Source organism: Mustela lutreola, chromosome 10 (genome assembly GCF_030435805.1).
Source record: "Mustela lutreola isolate mMusLut2 chromosome 10, mMusLut2.pri, whole genome shotgun sequence".
NCBI lineage: Eukaryota > Metazoa > Chordata > Mammalia > Carnivora > Mustelidae > Mustela > Mustela lutreola.
This window is the reverse complement of record NC_081299.1, coordinates 23839224-23865261: the sequence shown is the minus strand read 5'-3', so window position 1 is coordinate 23865261 and position 26038 is coordinate 23839224. Positions and strand designations below refer to the sequence as shown.

General features: G+C 48.0%; 1 protein-coding gene across 7 annotated transcripts; it reads right to left on the bottom strand.

The window, feature by feature from the left end:
* Positions 1–29: 29 nt before the first annotated feature.
* Positions 30–19328, bottom strand: TMEM39B (transmembrane protein 39B). Of its 7 annotated transcripts, none has more exons than XM_059136684.1 (9): positions 19180–19328; positions 17433–17559; positions 16487–16706; positions 15821–15904; positions 15348–15502; positions 8153–8489; positions 7009–7196; positions 1887–2007; positions 30–490 (listed from the first exon to the last, which is right to left on the bottom strand). In XM_059136684.1, exons 1-9 carry the CDS (start codon positions 19181–19183, stop codon positions 248–250), a joined length of 1479 nt encoding a protein of 492 aa, XP_058992667.1. In that variant the 5' UTR covers positions 19184–19328; the 3' UTR covers positions 30–247. The 7 variants fall into 7 exon arrangements, with proteins under 7 accessions (XP_058992667.1, XP_058992666.1, XP_058992669.1 ...); XM_059136683.1 differs by lacking the exon at positions 19180–19328 and adding an exon at positions 18494–18950; XM_059136686.1 differs by lacking the exons at positions 17433–17559; positions 19180–19328 and adding an exon at positions 16030–16112 and having other exon boundaries at positions 16487–16606.
* Positions 19329–26038: the final 6710 nt, after the last annotated feature.

Genomic DNA, 26038 nt, shown 5'->3' with positions numbered 1-26038 from the left:
GAAGGTTAAGAAACAAAGGACACACAGGCTTAATGGGAGTATAAAAATAGCACTTTTTTTTCCCCTCATAATCACATCAATTATCAAAGAAACAAACAGTATGTAACAAAAATACAAAGCTCTGGTGAATTTTTTTTGTCTGTTTTTGTGGGGTTTTTTTTGCCCCTCACCCAACCCTCCCCAACAGCCCCTTCCCAGAAAGCCCCAGGCTGAAGCCTGGATACTGTCCGTGGGATCACCCTGGGGCTTAGGAGAACCGGTGGTCCAGGTCCCTCTGGGGGCTGGCCGAGTAGGAGTAGGCCTTGCCCAGTACCAAGCGGTCCCGCAGCAGCTTGAAGAAGGCATAGTAGTTGCTGAAGAGGATGAGTGCCAGGGAGATCGTCTGGTGCCACTTTTCAGAAGACATTAAGGAGTACAGCTGGTAGACAATGACAGCACCCTCTAGCAGCAGAAGGATGTTGAGGATCCGCAGGGGTTTGCTGAAAAAGAACTGCCCAGGAAAGGGTAGGCAGGGATTAGAATGTTCCAGAAACCTGCCTCCCGGGTGTGGGTTGTGGAGCGGTGAAGGGGGAAGGCTCTTGGGGCCCCATGCAGATGTGGGTGGGGACTCTGCCACCCTCTCTGCTTTTGCTTGTGGTCTTTCTACTGCTTCCCACAGAAGTTAAGACCCTCCTCCAGCAAGCTTTTCTTGAGAGATCTTGCTTGCTCACTCACACTTCTGGTCTACAATCGACACCTTTTTATATGTGATCCTCCTGGGTACAGTCAGGTCTGAACAAATCAGAATCTTACGACATAGGTATGGAAAGTTATTAGAGACTCTACAGTCTGAGTCACCCACTTCTTCACGGGTAGCATCCCGACCTAGGCCCGAAGCTTCCAGAGCATGTGGTGACAATTCACTCTGACCTGGTATTTACAAAGCAAGGTAGAGTGCTGGGACTCCAGAAGAATGTTTTGACCAGCTCCAAAGAGTGATTGACATCTAGAGAATCTCAATTCTTCAGGGGCCAAGGTACCCAAATGTCAAGAGCTGCTTACAGGGTGGGAACGGATGAGGCAGGAAATGGGGAGTCCAAGAAACCAGCATGCCAGGCTCAGCTCTGCACCTGACAGCCTGGAGGAGCAAAGGCAAGTCCCTTTCCCATCTTGGCCTCAGGTTTCTCTACTGTGAGGAGAGCACCCCAGATCAATGACTTCTCAAACTGTGTTCCTTGGAACCCCAGGATCTGAAGAGGCCTTTTAGGGACCTATGACAGTGGTGAGTGGGAAGTGAAGGGAGTCCCAACCCACTCAAACAGAGCGGTGCCATCAGGTCCTATATACCTGACTTTAGTCTATGATTGTGTTGGAAAAAAGGATTTTGGTAGCAAGATAAGTAAATAAAACAGAGACAACTAGCCTCAATGATTCTGAGCAGCTTTTTCGTAATGCTGAGTCCATGAGTCCTTACCATCAGACCCCAAGGTTCCCAGCAAGGCCCCCTTGAACAAGTCAGACCCTAAGTCAATTTCAGTCTTGGAAAATGCCCTGGCACTTTTCTCAAAGGCAGGCAAAGGCTGAACGGAGAGTGCCTGGCAGGTGCTTACCACTGCGCCCGTCACACCATATGGAATGAGGACAGTTAGTTTTTTACCCCTAAGAAACCCTCCTTTTTTGGTATCATCTTTCCCACCTCCGCCCGTTTTCAAAGATTTGCTAGCAAGTGAGCTGCGGTTATGAAGTCACCATCTGTATGGCTGTCCTGTGCTGCACATGTGGGGTTTCCTTTGGATCTGAGAAATACTGAAAATAGCTTTCTGTTGCTAGGACATCATTCTCCTGCCCCAGGATCCTCCCCGTTAGAGATAGGCCCCCGCCCCTCCTTCCCAGGGGAGGAGACTCACGTGAAAGCGGAAGTGGGAGACGTCGGAGGGAATGGCCACGTTGTAGTGGCCCACAGCTTTGTAGACGTTCTTGCTGTGCTTCACCAGCACGCCCTGGGGCCACATGCATTCTTCCGTCCACCTGGAGGCACAGCCCAACAATAGTGCCCCTTACACCCAGCTCACCCACAAAAAGGGGGTACCAGAAGACTGGGTCTGGTGTTACCACCAGGGCCCTACTCCCATTTCTATCATTTAGACACAGTGACTTTCCTTTTCTAGGTCTCAGGTGCCTCCTCTGTAAAAATGAGGTAAAAATCATGAGAAATTCATGGGAGTCAGAAGTTCTAGGGTTGAGATTCATGTCTGCGGGACTGTAAAGAAATCCCTTTTCCCTCTTTGGGTGCATTTTCTTTTCTTTCTTTCTTTCTTCTTTTTTTTTTTTTTTTTTTTAGCAAGAAAGAGAGAGAGTGAGGCGGACAGCAGAGGGAGAGAGAGAGAGAGAGAGAGAGAGAGAGAGAATCTTTTTTTTTTTAATTTTTTTTTTAAGATTTTATTTATTTATTTGACAGACAGAGATCACAAGTAGGCAGAGAGGCAGGCAGAGAGAGAAGAGGAAGCAGGCTCCCTATTGAGCAGAGAGCCCGATGTGGGGCTCAATCCCAGGACTCTGGGATCATGACCTGAGCCAAAGGCGGAGGCTTTAACCCACTGAGCCACCCAGGCGCCCCGAGAGAGAGAATCTTAACCAGGCTCCATGACCAGAACAGAGCCTGACGTGTGGTTTGATGTCACAACCTTGAGATTGTGACCTGAGCTAATAGCAAGAGTCAACTGCTTAACTGACTGAGCCACCCAGGCACCCTTCCTTTTCTTTTTTAAAAGATTATTTATTTATTTATTAGAGAGAGAGAGAGCACGCAGGAACGAGCAAAGGGGCCGAAGGAGAAGGAGAAGCAGACTCCCACTGAGCACAGAGCCTGACATGGAGCTCAATCCCAGGACCCTGGGATCATGACCTGGGCCAAAGACAGATGCTTAACCATCTAAGCCCCCCAGGCGCCCCATGACTGGTCTTCGTAAAACACCAAGCTGAGCCTATTTTCTACTCAAAACCCTCCAAAGTGTTTTCAGTGCCCTTGGAGTCCCCAAGGACTCTCTCTGGCCTCTGAAGCCCTGTGTAGTCTTCCATGACTCCCGCTGCACAGATTGGGCTCAAGCCATTCCCTTTGGTTTCTAGTTCCTCCCATACGGCCTATCGTTTTATGTCTCCACGTAAGTCACTCCAACTGGAGTGCCCTTCCTGATGCTGTATCCTTCCGGCAAGCTCTTTCCAAAGTCAGGATCCTCCAGAAAGCCTTTCTCACATTCCCCACAGAGTTCAGCATCCTTCAACAAACAGCTCCCTGAATCTCCTGCTACTGGTCCACTCTCCCCAGTGTTTTGTTACTTATTTCCCTGTATCCCTCACTCATCTGGGAGCCTTTGAGGGAAGGGACGGTGTCCATTTCATCTCTCTGTCCTCAGAGCATGGCACAAGGCCTGGCACAGAAGGGGCCTCAGTGGGCACATGAATGGGATGGTGGGATCTTCTGTTTCTGCCACATCTCTCAGGTCCTCCCATCCTGGGCCAGAGGACAGAGAATCACTGTCTACAAAAAACTCTAACTTGGGGCGCCTGGGTGGCTCAGTGGGTTAAGTCGCTGCCTTCGGCTCAGGTCACGATCTCAGAGTCCTGGGATCGAGTCCCACATCGGGCTCTCTGCTCAGCGGAGAGTCTGCTTCCCTTTCTCTCTCTCTGCCTGCCTCTCCATCTACTTGTGATTTCTCTCTGTTAAATAAATAAATAAAATCTTAAAACAAAACAAAACTCTAACTCATGTTCCTATCTTGTTGATTCATTTAAAAACCAGTTATTGGGGTACCTGGGTGGCTCAGTCGGTTAAGCACATGACTCTTAGTTTCGGCTCAGGTTCTGATCTCATGGCTCATGAGAGAAATGTCAGACTCTGGACTCAGTGGGAGTCTGCTTGGATATCTTCCCCACCTTTTTCCTCCCTTGCTCACGGACATGCTCTCTCCCTCTCTCTCTCAAATACATACATCTTTTTTTTTTTTTTTTTTTTTAATCAAAAACTAGTTATCCTGGGTGCCTGGGTGGCTCAGTGGGTTAAGCCTCTGCCTTCGGCTCAGGTCATGATCTCAGGGTTCTGGGGTCAAGTTCTGCCTTGGGCTCCCTGCTCGACAGGGAGCCTGCTTCCTCCTCTCTCTATCTCTGCCTGCCTCTCTGCCTACTTGTGATCTGTCAAATAAATAAATAAATTCTTTAAAAAAAACAAAAAATAAAAAACCAGTTATCCTGTTATACCTAACAATATGGATGACCCTCACAGGGAATATGCTGAATGAAAAAGAAACTGAACCCAAGATTCCATTTATGTGAGGTTGTAGAATAGGTTAGTTTTGAAAGAAAAGTAGAAAAGTAGAAAGAAAAGTAGAAAAATTTGAAAGAAAAGAAAGAAAAGTAGAAAAATTTGTCTGGGTGGTGATGGTAAGTGGGGGGTGGTCATTGGGAAGAGTCAAGAGGAAATTTTCTGGAAGACTGTAAATATTCTACATCTTGTTCTATCTTTATGTGGGGGTACAGGTCTGCCTCCACATGGGGGTACAGGTCTACCTCCATATGGGGGTACAGGTCTACCTCCACATGGGGGTACAGGACTGTCAAAACGCAAAGAATTGTACACTTTAATAAGATTTGTGCATTTAAGACTCTTAACTCTAGGAAACAAACAGGGTTGCTGGAGGGGAGGCGGGTGGGGGGATGGGATAATTGGGTGATGGGCGTTAAGGAGGGGACTGGGTGTTAGACGCTACTGATGAATCACTGAACTCTACCTCTGGAACTAATGATACACTGTATGTTAGTTAAACTGAGTTTAAATTAAATTAAAAAAAGACTTGTGCATTTCACCATACATAAATTTTATCTTAAAAAAAGACTAGACACAAACCACAAAAATTTACCATAAACCTATGATAAGCCAGGCACTCTGCCAGGAATGAAACGGGGAGCGCTTGACAGCCAAGGACCCTGACCTCCAGGAGCTTTAGTCCTGGAATAACAGGCAAGTAACTAAGCAAACAGAGCAGAAAGTGTTAGGTGCAATGATTGTGATATGTGATGATCCTGGGGAACATGGGCAGTGGGCACAGAACCCATCCTGGCTGGTGAGGAAAGTGTTCCCGGAAGAAGCTAAAGGAGGCATAGCAATTAATCAGGAGAAGAAAGGTGGAAAACATGCTCCAGGCAAAAGGAGCATCATGTGCCAAAGCCTGGATACAAACACGCATACAGAGTTTGAGGACCCAAAGTGGCCTGGTCTGGCTAGAGTAGAGTGTAAGTGGGGAAGGATGGGAAGAGAGGAGGCAGAAAAGGCTGGCACAACCCACTTCAGCAGCTGGGGAAGCCATGCGAAGGAGCCTGGGTCTTCTCTGCGAACCATGGTGAGCTGTGGACAGGTTTCTCCTTATGTTCACCTATATTCTACCTCTCTGCTCCTCCCTCTCCTCAGAGGCCAAAGCTAAGCCGAGTCCCCTTTAGGCCCATTTGGCAATGTCTATCCTCTTTCTTTGACCATTTGGACCGAGACTGGGAGGGACCCTGACTAGTATGGAGGGCTGTTTGACCCCAAAGTTTATGCTCCTGACCACAGTTCTCTAAGTTATCTTACTTAACCTTATCCTCGGGAGAATGGTAATAGCTTCCCTGTTTTATACACCAGAAAGCAAAACCCCAAAAAGGCCACCTGTTTGCTTGACACTCATGTATCACTTCCTGGAACACCAGAAAAAAGGAAGAAAAAAATTACTACTGATAAGAAAATGTAGTGTTCTTACTGGCCCTGACTCTCGGCGGCAGCCCAGGGACCCTTCTGGGGCTGTGTCTGAGGACTTAGGGAAATGAATAAGCTCCAAGCTAAAAGAAGGAATGTCTGTAAATAGCACCTACTATAATGTTCCATGGACCATGCTAGGCACTTAGCTACTTTCCATCCATCTATCCATCCATCTATCTAAAGTGATCTCTTTGCCTAATGTGGGGCTCGAACTCACAACCCTAGATCAAGAGTCACGGGCTCTACGGACTGAGCGAGCCAGGCGTCTCTGCAGCCTCCCTTTGCATCTCTGCTTCTTGAGGGACCTACTTGAGGGACCTACCTCTACAAACCTGTCCTAGGGACCTCTTCTCTGCCACATCTGTGTTGGGCCCGAGGCTCAGATGTGATTCAGAAGGGCCCAGGCTGGAGGAGCTTCCAGTTTAATGGGGGGATACAGGCAGGAAAACGAGGGTAACCTGGGTGAAAAATATTGTGAGGACGGCCCATGAAGGGTGAACCCGGCTGAGAGGAGGCTGGGCTCCCAAGTGGGTGCTTCTGTCTCTGCAGTGCTGTCCTGCAGCTGGGTTTCCTTCTTCCCATCATCTGTAAATGCGGCTGTCACCCCCTGCTGACCGACCTTTTCAAGGACCTCATCTCGGTCATTCCCTTTCTGTGGCTCTGCTTCCCTGGTCAGGGTGCACCATTGACTAACACAGCACCCTATCCTCTGCCCAGACTGATGTTTCTAAGGCCCCTTGGAATGGGTTCCTCCGCTGTGCAACAGCCTCCATAGCACCCTCTGCCTGTAGGTCAAAATCCAAGCTCCTCTGTCCAATACATAGCACCAGGCCCAGTATGGCTTCGGAGGAAGTAAATGTCTGCCCGATAGGAGGTGACCTAACAACGGAATGGATGAGAGAGCAGGGAACAGAAGGAGAGAAGCAATGAATGAAGGCTAGAGTAGATCAGTCAATGAGCTGCCTAAGGACCAGTCAGTGAATGAGAAAGTCAACACGTCTGGGAATTTACTGCTTGGTCTCCTCCCGTCTCCAGCACGCTGCAAGTTACCTAAGCACAGGGGACATGTCTGCCTTGGGCCTAGCCGTACCCCACTCTGGCTGCAAGGTCTGACTTACAAGATGTACTCAATGGCCATCTGCAGATTGAATGCGCAAGCTGGGGAGGGAGGAGCCTGGCGGCTCCACAGACATGGACCCGGAGGGCTGGGGTTGGGCAGGGCAGGGCAAGGGAGGGCGACTCACGGGTGCTGCAGCACATTGGAGCACAGTGCTGGGTCCACCTTCTGCCAGCAGCCCAGGTGGGCAGCGGCCTTGTGCAGGAGGTCGCAGTAGCTGGCGGGCAGCAGGTGCTGCATGAGGATCACCGAGGTGCTGATGGACACCAGCAGGAAGAGCTCACAGGACCAGCGCTTGTCATAGTAATGCGTGTTCTGGGGGCAGTGGGAGATCGGTAAGGCCTGGGGTGTCCCCAGTCGCCTCACTCCCTCCCCCTTCCCTGATTCAATCTGCCTCAGAAACTGGGGCAGCCTTCCAGGGGGCCTGAGACCAAGGATCAAACTCCTAACACAGAGGGCTTAACCATGGGCTTGGACCCTGTGCCCACTACTCTGTTCCCTACAAGCTCCTCTTTTTAGAAAAACTGCTCCCACCGCCTACGACTCGGAGCCAGTACAGGTTCTGGGGTCGAACAGACTTGAGTTCAAACTGTGGCTCTGTTGCTTATTAACTATGTGATGCTGGGCAAGTCATTGTACTTCTCTGTGCTCTTTCTCTTCCACCACATGATAGGAACAGCTACCATGCCTCTCTGAGAAGTGTCAGGAGGATTATCACACTCATGAAAGCTCTAGCACATTGTAGGTGCTCAAGAAACATCGAATCGTCTCAGCTTCACATCACTCAGTGCAGTCCAGCCTGGGAGAAATGTTTCAATTCTACTGTCTGCTGAGGAGGTAGCATCCCAGAAGGCCAGACAAAGCTAGAGAGAAAGCATAGGCTTTTCAAGTCACTCGGGTCTGGAAGACTCCTGGCTTTCCTACTTAATGAGAAAGCTAGCCATTGTAACATGCCTGGGCCCAAATGAAATACATCATTTCATTTCATACCCCCTAATGAAATACATCACTGCTTTCTGTTATCCAGTATTACGAACAACCATGTCCTGTCCCCTCATTGGCTGGGTGACCTTGAGTAGGCCGCTCCCTCAGTGAGCCTTGTTCTCTCCACTCTAAAATCGAGGCAGTCGTTACTCTAGCCCTCAAGAGAACAGAGGGGAATCTTATCAAAAACGATCCAGTTATTCATACAAGCAGGAGGGCTCCTGGGGGGCAGGCAGCAGGGTAAGGCCCCAGGCAGGCCCCTTCCCTCCCTGGGTTGGGCTACGCACCTTCACGAACCAGACAGGCACAAAGGCCACATAGTAGGCGCTCAGCATGGAGCTGACCAGCACTTCCTTCATGCGCCAGTTGAAGTCCATCTTGAGGAACTCCACCTCGCTGCGGATGAGACTGGGGGACAGGCAGCAGGCGTGGGTGGGCATAGCGTCCGGCCCATACAACTGCCGCGTGTGCTGCTTCCACGTCTCCCGCAGTGTCAGCAGGTAGTCCCGGCTCCGCGCCAGGCCACTCACCGCCTCCCGGGGACCCATGGAGGCCATGTGGCTGAAGAGATTCGTCTTGCGGAGGTCACAGTTCAGCTGCAGGAACGGAATGTACATCCCAAACCTGCTGGGGGAGACCGTGGTGAGGGGAGGCCTGCCCGCAGGCCACAATCCCAACCCGAACCCAGGGAAGGAATCTTTCTTCTCTGGGCTTAAGCTCTCCCGGCTGCTCAGAGAGGAGAATGCACCCATCCTTCTATCCGACCAGACTCTGATCAGAAGATCAACCTAGGTATCAGTATGGAGTGCAGGCCGAGCATCGGGAACAAAGCAGGAAGCAGATGAGGCCCTGCCTCTTGGTCTATTGCTGACTAACAGTGATCCTAACAGTGATCCCAACAGCCCACATTCACTTGGCCACACTCTGTGCTCTAGACACTGTACTAAGCACTTTACACGTGTTCTCTGCTTTTGCTTCTCCTAAGAACACTAGGCATTCAGTACTACTATCTTGTACTACTTTGAAGGAGCTGTGGCTTGGACAGGTGAGGTAGATTCTCCAAGGTTACCCAACCAGTAGGGAAGCAATAGGGCTGGGATTCAAAGCCGGAACTGTCTGGCACCAAAGACCAAGACACATACTCAACAAATACTATGAGTGGTTAATCAGTTAAAAATGTACAAGGGTACCTGGCTGGCTCAGTCGGAAAAGGATGTGGCTCTTGATCTTGGGAGTCATGAATTTAAGGCCCTCACTGAACACAAAGCTTACATTAAAAAGAAAAATAGTCCGCAGTACCACAAGAGAGGTCCCAGTTATAACAGCTGCGTCCTCAAGAGGCAGCTCTTCGGCTTACGGAGGAAGGCAGTTCAGAAACAGCATCTACAGTGTGTCTACTATGTGCCAGGCACTGAAATGGGCCCTTGAACAACAGAAATCCCTTTCCCTGCGTGGTACCCTTAGGGCTGGAGCTCACTAGTCAAGGGGTATTTTGACTGCATGGTTGGTATCTTTTGAGGAGAAAACTAGATGGACTCAAAGCCCAAGAAAGAAGATAATTATAAAAAGTAGTTAAGGGGCGCCTAGGTGACTCAGTCATTAAATGCTTGCTTTCAGCTCAGGTCAAGATCCCAGGGTGCTGGGATCGAGCCCCATGTCGGGTTCCCTGCTCAGCAGGAAGCCTGCTTCTCCCTCTCCCACTCCTGCTGCTTATGTTCTCTCTCTTGCTGTGTCTTTCTCTGTCAAATAAATAAATACAATCTTTAAAAATAAATAAATAAATAAAAAGTAGTTAAAAGCCAGGGCACCTGGCTGGCTCAGTTGTTTGGACCATGTGACTCTCCACCTGGGGGTTGTGAGTTTGAGCCCCACATTGGGCAGAGAGATTACTTTAAATAAAAACAAACAAATAAACAAATAAGGGGCGAAAAAGCAGCTAAGCGCCTAGCACAGTCCCTGGAACATTGCCGTAGGTGCTATTTATAGATGTTCCTTCTTTTAGCTTCTTTAGCTTATCCATTTTCCCAGGTCCTCAGACACACAGCCCCAGAAGGGTTCCTGGGCTGTCCCCAGGAGTCAGGACCAGTGAGAACGCTACATTTTCTTATCAGTAGTAATTTTTTTCTTCCTTTTTTTCTGATATTCCAAGAAGGGATACATGAGTGGCCTTGGGCAAACAGATGGCCTTTTTGGGGTTTTGCTTTCTGGTCTATAAAATGGGGAAGCTACTGGGTGGCTCAGTGGGTTAAAGCCTCTGCCTTCGGCTCAGGTCATGATCCCAGGGTGCTGGGATCGAGCCCCGCGTCGGGCTCTCTGCTGGGCAGGGAGCCTGCTTCTCTCTCTCTCTCTCTGCCTACTTGTGATCTCTATCTGTCAAATAAAATAAATAAAATCTTAAAAAAAAAAATGGGGAAGCTACTACCATTCTCCCTAGGGTAAGGTTTAGTAAGATAACTAGAGAACTGTGGTCTGGAGCAGAACCTTTGGTCAAATAGGCCAGGATTAAAATCCCAGCTCTGGTACTTACTAGCACAGTGATTTAGGACAAGTTATTTAACCTCTATGAGCCTCAGTTTCCTTAATTTGCCCTAAGTTACATAGCTTGTATGGATTCTCCACACTCAGTCAGGCATTACATGTACTGTTTTCATAAATACTGTCTTTAAACCTTGCAACAAACCCAAGCATGGTGCTTGATCCAAAGTAGAAGATCCTTAAAATTTCATTTAGAAAAGAGAGACCAGTGATTCTACGGGACAGAAAAGAAGACTGAAATGGGATTCCCAAAACACTCTTCAGGACACCTTGTGGGAGTGAAGGGCTGGGGCACCTACAGAAACATACAAGGGATTCAGACCCAAACTTAAGTCTAAGTAATTAAGAATCTCCCTGGTTTTGCCTCTAAGGACTGCAGATATAATTAAATTATTTGGTAACAGCAAGTGACTGCTTTGCAGGTCACAAGTTAGAGGCAACTTCACACGCAAGATGGCAGATTCCCTCTCATCTTCTTCACTCAAGACGTGACAGTATAAAAGTAAAAAATAAATTAATATCAGCCAAAAGAATGGGAGTGGGGTTATCAGTTCACAAGTGATTCTGACAAATTTAGAAAGCAGATGGAAACATGTTGACAGATGAGGAAGGAAGCCATCATTTACAGCAGTGCTGTCCAAGAGAACTACAATGAGAATCACATATGTACTTTGAAATTTTCTGGTAGCCACATGAAAAAAAAAAAAAAAGAAGTTAATTTTAATACTCTAGTTTATTTAACCCAATATATGCAAAACATTATTATTTTTACATATAATCATTACTTCCAAGTAAGATTACTTCTTTTCTTTTTCTTTTTCTTTTTTTTGGAATATTTTATTTATTTATTTTGGAGAGAGAGAGAAAGAAAGAATGAGTGTGCATGGGAGTATGTGCAAGTAGGGGGAGGAGCAGAGGGAAAGGCAGAGAATCTCAAACGGACTCCACGCTGAGTGTGGATCCCCATGCAGGGCTCAATCAGGGCTCATGACCCTGAGATCATGACCTACGCCAAAGCCAAGAGCCAGATGTTTAACCCACTGAGCCGCCCAGGCACCTCTACTTTCTTTTTTGGTACTAAATCTTCAGAATCTGATGTTTATTTCACACTTACAACACACTTCAATTTAAACTAGCCTCTTTCAAATGTTCAATAACAGGTGGCTGGAAGCTACTTAACTAGACAGTATAGGTCTAGTACATATTATAAGAGGGCTGCACTGGGGGTAGGAACTTATCTGCCCAGTGACCCAAGAGAATGACTTGATGTAGGCACAGTTGGTAAAGGGTAGAAGCAAGCTGCAGGACTGAACAAAGGGGATTAAACAAAGATGTGTATTTATTTGTAAAAGCCAGTCCCTTTATTCTCTTACCTCATACAACCTACCCTGAAGGATTCTGACATTAAAAAATTGAATAAACTGTCTGGGGAGAACTGTGGTCTTTAATGGGGGCACCCTAGAGTAACCTCCTTACTCTGGCTTCTGGCCTATGGAGGCCCACAACCTGACAACCAGCACGGCACTCCCTCATCCTAAAGCAAAGTCTGCCAGTCCGTGTGTCCTGCTCATGTACTTAGAATTCCTGGCGGAGGGAGAGGAAGTGTACTCCAACTATTCAGTCTTTCATTGGTCAACGTAAAGAGATAACTAAAGAAACGAACTATGCTTGGAAAACCAGCAGCATGAAACAAAAAACTGACCCCAGGGGAAATACAAAATTGAGGGAACAGAAGAGATTTTTAAAACAAGAAAGAATGCTATGAGAAAAGAACAATCAGAAAATAAGAGGCCTTAGAGATGAAAAATATGATTGCTGAAAAACTCAATAAAAAAGCTGGAAGATAAAGTTAAGGAAATCTCCCTAGAGGCAAAGTAAAAAGAGAGAGCAGAAAAAGAGAGTAGGGAGACAGAGAGACAGAGACAGAGAGAAAGGTGGGGGGATGGGGAGGGAGAAAGGGAGAGAGATGAAAATATTAGAGAAAATATAAGAGAAACAGATGATCAATCTATGAATTCTACCACCTGATGAGCAGAAGTTCCATAGAGAACAGAAAAAAACAGAAAGGAAGATATTATCGAAGAAATAATAGGAGAACATTTTCCTGAAATCTTCAGGTTAAGAGAGTCCTAGAGTACTGATTCGATGAATGAAGAAAGTCCCACACCAGACACCTCCTTGTGATATCTCAATAATCAAAAGATAAACAGGGGAATCTCTAAAAGTTTTCAGAAAAGAAAAACAAGTCATCTACAGAGTACCTGCAATCAAACTGGCAGCAGACTTCTCATTAGAAACACAGGATGCTAGAGACAATGTAGTATCTTTTTAAAACTTCTGAGAGAATATGAATTTGAACTCAGAAATCTACATTTAACTGAACCACCAATCAAGTACGAGGGCAGAATAAAGACATTTTTAGACATGCAAGGCCTCAGAATGTTTATACCTCCCACAATCCCATTGTTAAGGAAATTACCTGATAATGCACTCCAGCAAAATAAGGGAGAAAACCAAGAAAGAGGAAGACATGGGATCCAGGAAACAGTGGATCCAACCCAGGAGGGCAGCGAAGGGAAGTCCCAGGCTGAGAGCTGTACAGCAGGCCTAAAGAACCACTCCAGACTGGAGCAGGAGGATGGAGGGCTCCAGGAGGGATGTCTTTAGGGGGAAAAATGGACTCCAGGCAACAGGAAGCATGACTGAGAGGCTGGATAAACTTGAGGATATGTTGAAGGCCCAGCATTCTTTTGTCAACAAGAAAAAAGAAAGGCAATTAGAACTCCAAGAAAAAAAAAAAAGCTGTGTAAGAAAGCTACAATCTAAATATGAAGCAAACTAAAAATGTGACATGATTTTAAGCAATTGATGGAATGTAAGAAAAGAGAAACCATTTGACCTTGACATGGAACTTCCTTTTTTAAAGAGGTCCAAGATTATAACTCAGTAACTATAGGGAAGGAGTATCATCTATGCACACTACTTGGTCCTGAAGTGATTGGTATTTCCGTAATCATAACAACATCAAGACTACTTACTGCTTCTTGGTTTTTATAATTAACCTTACACAAAGAATGGAAGACTCAAATACGGTTATATAGGAGAATGTGAATGTCAAGCTTAATAATATAGAGTATAGCTGCCAGGAAGTGAGAGGAGGAAGAGAAAAGGAGGAAAAGTGGATGGGTAGAATTCCTAATATTACCGTCTACGTAAAAGGGATTAAGTGATTACTGTTGAGGAAATGAAAAGTAAAGGCATACTGACATTATTGGAAAGATAATCGATGGAGAATAATAGTAACAGTCATATAATATTGGGAATAGTACGGATGGAAGAGTGAACTAAGTAAATCTTCATCTGTCATTGAGCAGAATCAATGAGTGTGTGCCTGGATGTGTGTATGATATGCTTGTAATGCATAAAACAACACTTACTTCCAGGATATACAAGAAACCAGAAATATTGGTAGTTGCCTTTTGGAAGGGAAACTGGACAGCTAACCGACAGGAGCCAAGGAGAGACTTTTTCATTCCATATAATTTACACATTTCGAATGTATACATTTTACACATATTTATAATTTTGAATTTTAACTCTGTAAACCTATTATCCAACTATAAAATCAATTATGTTTTTAAAAGGAGTAAAGGTACAAGGATACTAGAATTATGGGGGCAACTCAAAAACTAGCTGCCTCCAATAGGGAAAAGCTAGGAACGCCTCAAAAGGCTACCAACAGAAGACAAATACAACAACTGTGAGAAACCTAAAATAATGGAATACTATGAGGCCATTAAAAAAATGAGGGAGACCCCTATGTATTGCTGTGGAAAAATACTCAGGTTATAAGATTATGCAAAAAATGTAGTAAATTATATAGCATCATGCATAGATTAATCCCTTCTTTTGTTTAAAAAAAAGTGTAAGTGTGTATGCATGAATAGAAAAAATTGGGGAGGATATGCTGCAAATAATGGTTTTCTGGAGGACTGATATTATAGAGGATTTTCATTTTCTACATTAAAACTACTGTAAAGTTTAACATGTTTGTAAGACAGGTGTGTCACTCTTATAATTAAACACGAGTTATAACTGAAACAAATGTGATGGGGCTTCTCCCATGACAGCACCCTTTTGGTCATGCAGGGTAGAGAGGGCTGAGTATCTGGCTCTAAAGCTTTCCAGGACAGAGAACTGGCCCAGGTTGAGGAAACTCATGAAGCGGAAAGCCCCAGGGTTGGGCAACTTCTGTAAAATGTCCAGGCAGCCAGGAGCCTGTCCCAGGAACAGCCAGAATGGATGTCTTGCCAAAGTTCTCCCCAGTTCTAGGCCAGAAGGGTGCCGTCCTGGGCTCCTCCCAGACGCTATCTTCCCGTCCTCTAGAATGTGGGCTCTGGTGAGATGGAGTGAGCAAACTGACACAAACACTGACATACACACATGCATGTGCAGATACACACACGCACGCACACACACGTTTCATGCATAGACACCCACGCAGAAACCTGCACACATGCAGATGCTTGCATGCACACAGACCGGGGTGGGCGGGGGAGGGACCGAGAGATTACATAAACACCAAGCTACAAAAAAAGATGGAGAAAGAGAAAGAATGAGAGAGAAAAGGAAAGAAGAGGGAGACAAAGCCCATGCATCCCCATCGGGAACGTTCCTTTGGCATATACACTCAGATCTGAGTCCCATTCTGACCTCCCCGTTGGCGGCACCTGGGGTACATGATGCCTGCTATCTCAGTTTCTGCTCCTGCAAAAGAAAGCTAATCATCTCGTTCTCAGGGGGATGCCGTCGGACAACATGAGAGCACAGCGGTGCTGCCTTGCCGTGAGTCCGCCGGGTGTGAGGGCCTGCTGACCCAGCCACACTCAGGGCAGAGGTCAGGAGCTGGGTGCTAGGCAGTGAGGGGATGAAGTGAGGGGTACTCACGGATAGCAGAGGAACAGGAGGTTCAGGAAGGAGTAGGTCCTGAAGAGGTGGATGAGGGAGCGGCACAGACTCCAGCCTGTTGCCGTGAGAACGGTGAAGCGGGTGAGGAACAGCAGGACGGAGCGAAAGAGGGAGACCTTCCCCCTCTGAGAAGCCTGGGTCGGGGCGAGACAGGACGGGATGGGGCCTTGGACGGAGGCTACCGGGGCTGGGCCCACATCCCACCCAGCCTGGCCTGTGATCCACCCCCAAGGAAATGTGGGGCAGCAGGCTGGGCAGAACCTGGCAGGGTGAATACTTTTTCCTCGATGGCCCGTAAACTCCAAGAGTGATGGGATGTAATACTCTTCCACAGGGTTCAAAGGGAGCCCCAAGGAACTGCCTTTGGCTTGAAGGGCTTGATATGTTTCCCTGGTACCCCCAGGGGTAAGGGGAATCCCAAAGTTCCCGGCCAGCCTCTGGGACCCAATCACCTCCTTCACGATGGACCCAATGAAGCGGCGGCCCAGAACGATGGTGGTCACCATCAGCAAGTTGAAGTCGATCAGGTGGAAATTCTGTCGGGGAGGTGGGGTAGGCAGAGGCCAGGGGTCACATGGGCCCACTGCCCATATACGGGCTTTTTTCATCCCCACCTCCCCCTGCCCAGTCCTTGCCACAGGGACTGTCCCCACTCTCTGACCTTCACAGGCCTCCGGCTGAGTCAGGCCAGGAAATTACCTAGAGGAGCAGAACAGGACCGAGAGAAGGGAAGTGGGACAGTCCCTGGAGATAAGAGAGTGGTGTGTGAGCCCTCTTGCTCTGATCACCCATGCCCCAGTCCCTGCACCTCTCGGCATGGTGATCTTTTCACTCCTGAAGTACTCAATTCATGCCTGTGGCTCTTCTCCCCCACAGGACTTAAGATTTTGCACTCTTTAAGGCAGTATCTGTCAGAGTTATCTCTGCTACCTTTCAAATGCCTAATAGGGTACTGAGCAATTAGGGGTGAGTGTTCAGGAGTCATTTGCTTCCTGTTCCTTCTACACTCTCCACACCCAAGTGTACAGGGTGCTTGGTAAGCTGTGTTAAACTGCACTCAAATGTCACACACACACACACACACACACACACACGGCTGATCCTAGCTGGGCACCTACCAGGGAGGTGTGGGAGGGTGGGTGGGAGGGTGGATACCACCACACTGTCTTGTAGATGTTGATATAGTGGACAAAGAGGGCTATGAGCTGGCAGAAGAAGAGTTGCAACTCAAACAGAATGCTGGCCTGGACAGGCAACTCGGGGATCTTGCAGTGCTGGAGGGGCACAACTGTCTGGGTGGCCAGTGGTGGGCTGGAGAGGCCAGTGCCAGAACTGCTCCTGCGAAGTGGGATGGGAGAAACATCAGCAGCTGACCTGAGAACCCCACCAAGAAGGGCTTCCAGGACACAGGGTGGTGGGATTGGATCAGAAAAGCAGCTCATGGCAACGAGGGAGTCCTAAACCTGCCCGTCAGACAATGGAGCCAACAGAGCCTTTTCCTATCCCTAATCTTATTCGGGCTTTCCAACATTCGCCAGGAAGGAAAGAATTATTAGATTCATTGGACAGGGGCACCTGGGTGGCTCAGTCATTGAGCTTTTGGCTCAGGTCATGATCCCGGGGTCCTGAGATTGAGCCCCACATCGGGCTCCTTTCTTGGAGGGAAGCCGGTTCTCCCTCTCCCATTCCCCTACTTGTTTCCGCCTCTCTCCCTGTGTCTCTCTTTGTCAAATAAATAAATAAATAAATAAAATCTTTAAAAAAAAAAAAAAAAAAGATCCATTTGACAGATGAGGAAAATAAGGCACAAAAAGGGGAAACAACTTTTTCAAGCCACCAGAAAATCAGGAGCGGGATTGTAACTAGAAACCTCTGGGCTTATTACCCTATATCCCACTGCCTCTGCCCAAGTAACCACCCCGTCTTTTTTTGCTGCTCACTGTACTAAACCCCCATCTGACATCTTGGGTATCAAATCCTAGAGCCTGAGCCCAATGAAGGAGAGCTTTGTTCATACTGCCTCTGGGAGCCCAAAGTGAGGGGAAAGAGATAGAGGTGGTTTACCTGGTGCGAGAACGGACACTAGTGACTGACGCGCTGGAAGTATGGCCCCCACCAGAGCCTCCTGAGGATCCTGGCTCACACAGAGGATTTCGACAGTAGGATGTCCTGTTGGGACCTCTTCGTCCTCCTGTGGGACTCAACATAAGGTAGATCCTCAAGCCAGATGGCAGAGATCAAGGATAATAGCAATACTAGCTACCAGTTACCAGATGTCTCATTTTATCATAGCCACAGAGACCTCTGACCCAGCCCCTGCCTCTGTCTTCAGCCTCATCTCCTACCATTCTCTCCTTACGCAAACCAAACTTGTTGCCATCTGTTGTACTTGCTGTGTCCTATCCGCAAAGCCCTTACCCGACTGCCATTTTTAACGTACTCACCTCTATAACTCACATTTCTATTTTTTTGCCACAACAATTCACTCTTGGAATTTATCTTATTCATTTGTTAACATATTTATTGTCTGTCTTTCTCACTAGAATGGAAGGTCAGTGCGGTCATTACCCTTGTCTTTTCTACTGTTGTATCCCTTCCTTCCACCATAGTGTCCAGCATAAAGTCAGTGCCCTGTGTTTGTGGATGAGTGAAATGAACCCAGCAAAGTAGGTCTTCCACAGATTAGGAAACTGAGTTTACACTGGGTCACAGGTAGTCTGGGGGTCTGAGGCTTAAGCTCTTACCTTTGATATACACTGCTTCGTTCAGATACTACAAGTGTCTCTCTAGGCTTACGATTCTGGACATCCTTGAAGCCCTTCCCTCCAGAGTCCGAGATCCGGCTCAATAGGTGTCTCAAGGTCAGGACTAGAGCCTGAGCATAGGGTCAAGATGTGGGCTCTGGGAGAATGCTGTGGTTGTGGACCCAAAACCTACGTTCTCTAGGCTTAGAAGTCTAGCTCAAGCTCCCAGGCACCATCCTGCACAAAGCTCCGAAGCACCACCCCAGTCCTAATCAAAGTCACAGCCTTGTTCAAACCTCCTCACCGCAACACGGTGCGAGCACCCTTGCTCTAGCTTCCCAGCTCAGCAGCTTTCTCCAAATGTCTCCAGAAAGTACTTACCCAGGAGCTCTGCACCCGACCAGCCCCAACCCAGAAACCCTGTTGATATGCTATTATACCCTATTATACCTGGTTTAAACGTCCTACACATGCACCCTCAGTCCAAAAGCTCTACCCACACCTACTCTCCTCTCTTTGAAAGCTCTACACCCACATAAAGCCCCTGGGCCCAGAAGCTCCGCCTACACACCGATGTCAGCCCAGAAAACCCGCCCACAAGCCAATAAAAGCTCGCTCCGCCCAGAAGCCCCGCTCCAGAATGGGCTCCCTGGGTCGGGAAGGTCTCCTTCCAGCGCCATCGCCCCCAGTGCCAAGACCCTACAGCCCAGAAAGTTCGCCCCCACACAAGCGCCAACAGCCCAGGAGCTCCGCCCTAGCACCAAGGCCCCGCCCACTGCTAAGCACGGTCCCCACTTCTAGTCCAGGTGAGCAGTGCCCCACCAAAGCCCAAGCCCCCAAAGGCCCACTCCATTTCAGAAGTCCCGCCCCCAGTGGCAATGCCCCGCCCCCACAAGTGAGGCCCCACCCCGCAAAGCGACAGGAGGGGGCGGGGTCCCTCTGTGCCCCGCATCCCCTCCCCCTTCCCTCGCCGGGATCCTGTCCGCGTGGGGGAGCAGTCAGCATCTTGGCCATCCCGACCCCCACGTCCGCCCGTTCCCCGGCTGAGCCGGTGCCGCTCCGCTCACCCATCTCCTCCCCCCGGCGCTCTCCGCTCCGCCGCCGCAGCTCCTGCGGGCAATATGTCGGAGGCGACGGCGGCCGGGAGAGGACTAACCGCCGCAGCCCAGTCCCCGGGTATCAGCCGCGCGCTCCCGCCAGGCCGCCAAATTTGCATACAAGGCGGGTTGGAAGCTGGGGGCGCGCTTCTTAAAGGGGCCGCGCGGACAAAGGCGGTGGCTGCGCGCTCTTTGTCTCGCGGTCCCCTACGCCCTTCCTGCCGCTGCTGCTGGAGACCCCAGAGGGAGGGAAGTCACCTCCTGCTCTTCTCGTGCGTGCCTTCTCCCAGCATCTCCTCAGGTCCGAGGGAGGGGGCCGGAACCGCCTCTGGGCTTCTGCCCAAGATGAACTGTATTCAGGAGTGGCCCGCAGGCGCCTGAAACTCAGCGGGTCCCAAATTGGCTTTCGTCTTTGTTTTCGGCTTTGCTTTTCTCTAGTCCCCCCTAATCCAGACGTAGGAGTTCTTTCCGTCTTTCCTTTGACCACCCCCCCCCCCAACCAATCTTTTACCTAGTTTGGCTGACCCTAAGTTCTAAATCTTTCTCCTGTTATCACTTTAGTGCGAATCCTGATTCTCCTTGTTCTGAGCCTTGAAATCTTGTTTCTTGGTCTTTACATTGAGGCCGTTAATAGTCACCTTGTAGGTCCTGGTGAGAGTTGAATGAGATAACGGATGTAGAACAGGGTCTGTTTTAACAAATGTTAGCCATCATTATTAATAAGATGCATGGCCGACACTTAACACAGAGGAAGTACTCAATAAATAAGCTATTCCTACCGGCTGTTAGGACTTTTTCCCTTACAAGACCTATAAACTGTCTCAGTCACCTGGTAGTTCCTTGGCTTAGCACAGTGCTTGGCACATAATAGACATCAGTATTCAATTAATTAAACGAACGAGTAGATATTAATTAATAGATAGTCACAGAGCTGGACAGTTAAGTGGGAGGAGATGGACATAAAATTAGTAAATTCTTTATTATGTTAGACAGAAATGATTGTTGTGGAGGTAAACAGGAAAGGGGGATGGGAAGTTGCAGTTTTAAACAGGACAGTCAGAGGAGGCTTCGCTGACAAGGTGACTTGACCAAACATTTGAAGGAAATGAGTCAGTCATACAGATATCCAGAGAAAAGGGATATTCCAGGCAGAGGGAAAAAAAATCAGTGGCAGGGCCTTCAGGTATGAACACAGCTAGTTTGTTTAAGAAGCAGCAAGATCAGTGTAGCTTGGTTGGAGCAGACATGAGAGTGGGGTATGAGAAGGGATGGACCATATAGGGCTCCTCCTTACCCTGAATGAGATGGTGAACTATTGGAGGGTTTGAACTTTCATTTTTAAAGACTCACTCTGGCTGCTGGTAAGAATAGACTGTAGGGGCACAAGGGTGGAAGCAGGGAGACCAGACAGAGGACATGGCCATGATCGCAGCAAGAGATATTGATGGATTGTACCAGATTGAGCAAGGGAGATGTGTTGGATTCTGGATTTGAAGGTAAAGGCAATAGGATTTGTAGACAGATTGGATAGGTGTGTGGAAGAAAGACAAGACCGAGTATTACTCCAAGGTTTGTAGCCTAAGCAAATGGAAATGTGTAGTTTAATTCAACACATATACATCTGTTAAATCACCAAGTCAGCCCTTCCCTTCTGGGAGAAAAGAGGCCCAGAGAGGGAGAATGACCAGCTCACAAGGTGTAGAAACCATGGCTGAGATTTCTTTTTCCGGCCAAAGAAATTCTGACAGGAATGGATTCTGACCTCTGTAGAGTACTGAATTTGAAATATATCTTGTTAATTTCTGAATTGCCAGAGCCCACCACTACCTAGCATATGATGGGCCTTCAAGCGAGAATTAGTTCTGTTGTGCAGGTAGTGGCAAACTGGCTCTTAAAAGGAAAGTCATTGGGAAGGAAAACTAAATGGCTTTGGGAATATCCGTAAAAGCACAAAGCTGGGCCATTCCTGGGAACTCATTTTAACTCAGGTCAGCAAACATTGCTGAGCGTCTGTTATACAGCAGGGAATATAGATGCCGAGGTGCAACTCATCACTGAGAGAGACAGAGGAGAATCAATAAATTATGGCACAGCATGGTAACAGCAGCAGTATGTACCAAGTCTGGAGGTGGACGGAAGGTGAGTAACTCTGACCGGAGAGGTAGTCCAGAGAAGACTTCATGAGATGACGTCAGAGCTGGTTTCTGAAAGAGGAGTAAGAGTTGGCCTGTTACGCTCCTATGGGAAGTGCTTGGCACATAATAGACATCAGTATTCAATTAATTGAATGCAATAGCTCGGGTCTGGTAATTGTCTTACAGGGGCTGGTCGCAGGGGCATGCTTGCTGTCCGTCTGTTGTGTGGAAGGGTGTTGGACCTTGTGCAGGGCAAATACTCAGGAAATGTTTGCGTAACTGATTTGAGGGCATTCATACAACCCAGTGACCCAGTGTAAGAGGGTAAAACCACTCAGATGGACTGCTGTGCATGTAACCCCTAGACACGGGCTCCTGCCCACCTTGAACAGGTTGATTTTGCCTGCCCAACATCCATTCTCCCTGCTGATTAGAATGTTTCAATTTTCCCTTGGGGAACTACTCTCCCTCCCATGCTCTCAGTCCACAGGATCTGGTGGAGCTGCCTTCCTCTGCAGTTCCCATGTGGGCAGGTAACCTTGGCCTGGTGAATAAAAGCATTCCATCCCTGCCATTCCAGGCTGCAGTGACTGGTTTTGGGGGTGGGGGCTTAGTGACACTAGTCAGGCCAAATAAGATGCGATGCAATCCTAGACCTTTGTTGGGAAATAATTTCCTCCCCTCTGGGATGGCTAAGCAAGCAAGATATAAGAGCTTGTGGTGGCTATGTTGCCACCTTTTAGAGAGGTAGAACTTTGACAATGAAGGAAATATAGAAAAGTAAAAAAATCAGTAGACACTGTCTTGATAGCATCATTTGAAACCCTGGATCCGGCCATACCTGAATCCTTTGTGGACCTAAAAAAAATACATTTATTTACTTATTTTTGCAGGGGACGGGAGGAGCAAAGGGAGAGAGCGAGTCCTAAGCAGACTCACAGCTGAGCCTGGAGCCAACAGTGGGCTCAAGCCCATGACCCCAAGACAATGACCTGAACTGAAATCAAAGAGTGGGACCCTTAATTGACTGAGCCACCCAGGCACAACTGGATTTCTTCTTTTACAACCAGCCAGTTTGTGTTTGGTGTCTGATGACTGCAACTGAAATAATCCAGAACAATGTACACGTCTATCCCAGTATCCAGCAGAAATATCTAGGGTCCTAGTTTTTTCACATCTGCCTTCGACAGAATCCCTGGGGAAGAGAATCAGAAGATGGCAGGATGTTGGTTAGATTCTTGTTTTCCAGATCTGTGGCCTCATGTCTTAGCTGTTTTATGACCTTGGAGCCCTCCCTTCCTTTCTTTGCATCTTTATTTCCTAACTAACTTGCTCTCTATTGGTTCTTCTAGGAGTCTGAATTTTTGAGGAAATGCCACTGGCTCTGGGCCAGCCCTGTGTCATCAGGTTGGGATCTCTTCCTTGGTCCTATTATTCTGGGGCCACGGCTGGCAATTCTGTCCTTTGTTATCAGTAGTTTTCTACCAGAATTCGGAGACCTCTAGTGGCACCCAGTGGGGGGTGCTGAAACCACGGGATAAAACACATACTGCTTTCCGGAGTGTCAGTTTTATTCATGAAAATGAGAGGCAGTATTTTCAACATTTAAGTGTCATTATTCAGAGCACTTTCTCTGTGCCAGCCTTAGAATCAAATCCTGGCTCCACCACTTATAAGCTTCATGACCATGGGGAGTTAGTTGCTTACCCTCCTTATGCCTCAGGTTTTCTCAGTATCAAGAGAGGGTAGTATTAGTACCTGTTTTAGGAGATCATGGTGAAGATTAGTCTGTGGAAAGTACTTGGAACAGGGCTTGGTACACAGTAAGTGCTATTTAAGTTTTAGTTAACTATAATTGTAACACAGATCTATCATGAAGTACAAAGAAAACTAATGTGAATTTAGGACTGAAGTCATTGGGGCACCTGGGTGGCTCAGTGGGTTAAGCCTCTACCTTCGGCTCGGGTCATGATCTTGGGGTCCTGGGATTGAGCCCCACATCGGGCTCTCTGCTCAGTGGAAAGCCTGCTCCCCCCGCGCCCCGTCTGCCTCTGTGCTTGTGATCTCTGTCAAATAAATAAGTAAAATCTTAAAAATATATAAATAATAAGTAAAAAATCTTTAAAAAAAAGATTGAAGTCATTGAAGAAATGTCATCTGTAACTTCCAGATTCACAGGGCTTTGCTCTTTCTTCTGCCAGCAAGAATACTTACACCTGATTTTTATTACACGTGTCAAAAGAGAATCCATGTGTCTTCATGTTCTTCTAATTTCCTGAGCCATTCTTACTTCCACATGTACGTTAGTCTCCCCGTCTAACCTTCCCCCATCTCGGGGCCACTCCCCCACCTGTACTCATCTGGACATTCGTCTTCCCATGTCTTACAGTATTTGATTATTACAAAGATGGTAAGTGCAAGCTTTAGAATATACTGTACTTCTTGTTTAGGTGTTCAAAAACGAACAGGATTTGGGTAGGTAATGTACCTGGGCAGGGATGGAATGGGCAATGAAGATACAGAGAACAGCATGAGCAAAGGCCCAGAGGCAAGCTATGTTCTGGGAAAGCAAGTCCATTTCGTAAAAAATAGGTTAAGTTCATGAATGCTCCATATAGTGAAGAGTTTGGACTTGATTATACTTTTCTAAGCCTGTTTCCTCAGTAAAATTAGGATGATTCCTGTCATTGAATTGTGATTAATGATAGAGGCAAACAGGTGGAAGAGATAGCCTATGTAAAAAATGGAATGAGGGGCACCTGGGTGGCTCAGTCGGTTAGGTGTCTGACTCTTGATGTCACCTCAGGTCATGTTCTCAGGGTTGTGACATCAAGCCCCGAGTTGGGCTCTGCACTGGGTGTGGAACCTGTTCAGAACTCCTTTTCTCTCTCCCTCTGCCCCCACCCCTACGCTCTCTCTTTTGAAACAAAACAAAATGGAATGATTGTCATTAGGAATGGGGACAAGGATTCTTCTCTCCTTGGCATAAAGCAAACCAGCCAGCCTCTCAGGGTGGCCTGCAATTTAGTCTCTTTTGAGATTTTCCTGCAATGCACATCTCAACCACCAGAGGGAGCTTGGTACAAAGGAATCGGAGCTCTGAGCGCAAAAGGAAAATTGTGGTGGGCCCGGTTGGGCAGGGGATGTGGAATCCTGAACCCAATCCAGAGTCTTAATGGTATGAATGGGGCATGGACCCAGGTGCCCCCTCTCTGGCTCTCTTTCATTAGACGCATCCCAAGGAGGGGTGAGGCATGCTGCCACAACCTAGCATTTAGGATCTAAGATTTAAGATCTCTAGGACGGGGGCTAGAGGATGAGGGCCAGATCTAATCTGGGGGGATCTGAGTTTCTGCATCTCAAGCAAAAAAGGCTTTCACCAACTCTGCTCGTAAGTCACTGGGCCCAACCCCATACTAGAACACCCCGAGCCAGGCTGGGGAGTCCTGCTAAAACTGGAAACTGTAGAAAAGTAATCAGGGCTACAGCCTGAAGAAGGGGATGGGAGAGGCAGGGCCCTATCTGAAAGTCAGTCTTTGGAGCGGCATCCACACTGCCCTGGGACTCCAGCTGTTGGGTCTATCAGAAACGGTTATGGGGCTGAGCTTCTCCAGTCACAACTAACCTGGTATTTCATAGGATTTTTGTAAAACCTCCTTTGCTTTCTCTTCTCTGCTTACTGGCACCGAGTTAAGCAGGGACTTTCCTGATACACAGATGTCCAAATGAAGGCCCAGAGACACTTAGCAATTTACCCAAGATCATGTAGCCCTCAAGGGCAGAGCTGGCCCTGGAAGGAGGAGGAGCGACTCTGAGGGGCCCAGGGAAGGGAAGGCAGGCAGACAGAGCAACAGCCTTCGGAACGGCAGCAGCAAAAGCACTGGCTCTCGGCCAGATTTCATAGCCGCCCCTCCAGAGCCGGCTCTGCTGCTGGGCCCCAGGCTGCCAGCCCTGCCTCCACACTCCCACCCCAGTCCCCCAAGAGCCCATCACCCTGGCAACAGCCAGAGAAAGGCCCAGCTAAAATATTTATGGCTCAAAACAGTTCAGAGGCTTCAGATGGGGGGGGCGGGGAGGGAGGAGGGTTGATGTCATCCCTTCTCTGCTTGCAGGGGAGGTGACTGACACGCAGGGCAGCTGGGTGGGTGGGCCCAGGCCACTAGGTCAGGGCTCTCAAAGGAAGATCCCTAGGGCTGCACGCAGTAACCAGAGGAGGAAGGAGGCTGTTATGTGACAGACGTGACAGGTGGACAGGGCTTGGGTAAGAAACACAACCTGGAACAGAGGATGAAGGAAGTTTCAGTGTTAAGCAGCTCTGGACTCGGGTTCGGTGTTTGACACCCATTTCATTTCTCAGATGCCGCTGAGTGGATAAGTATTATTATCCTACTTTTAGGAGTAAACAGGCCCAGAAAAGTACACACCAAGTGATGAGCTAGGATTTGAACGTAGGATTTGGCTTGAGCTCTGCGAGCTTTCCTGTTAATTCTGTGGCTCCCAAGTAGCTATCCCGGCATCTGGGGGTGGAGGTGTGGCTGCCTGGGAAACTGCTGCTGGCTTTCCAGATAGCACCCCCAGGGCTCTGCGCTGCCGTTTATCATTCAGATGCCATCTGGATCCCGAAGTCCCTGTGCCACACTCCTCCCTGCCTGCAGACCTGAAGCAAGTCCTCAGACCCTAGATAAGGGAACTCG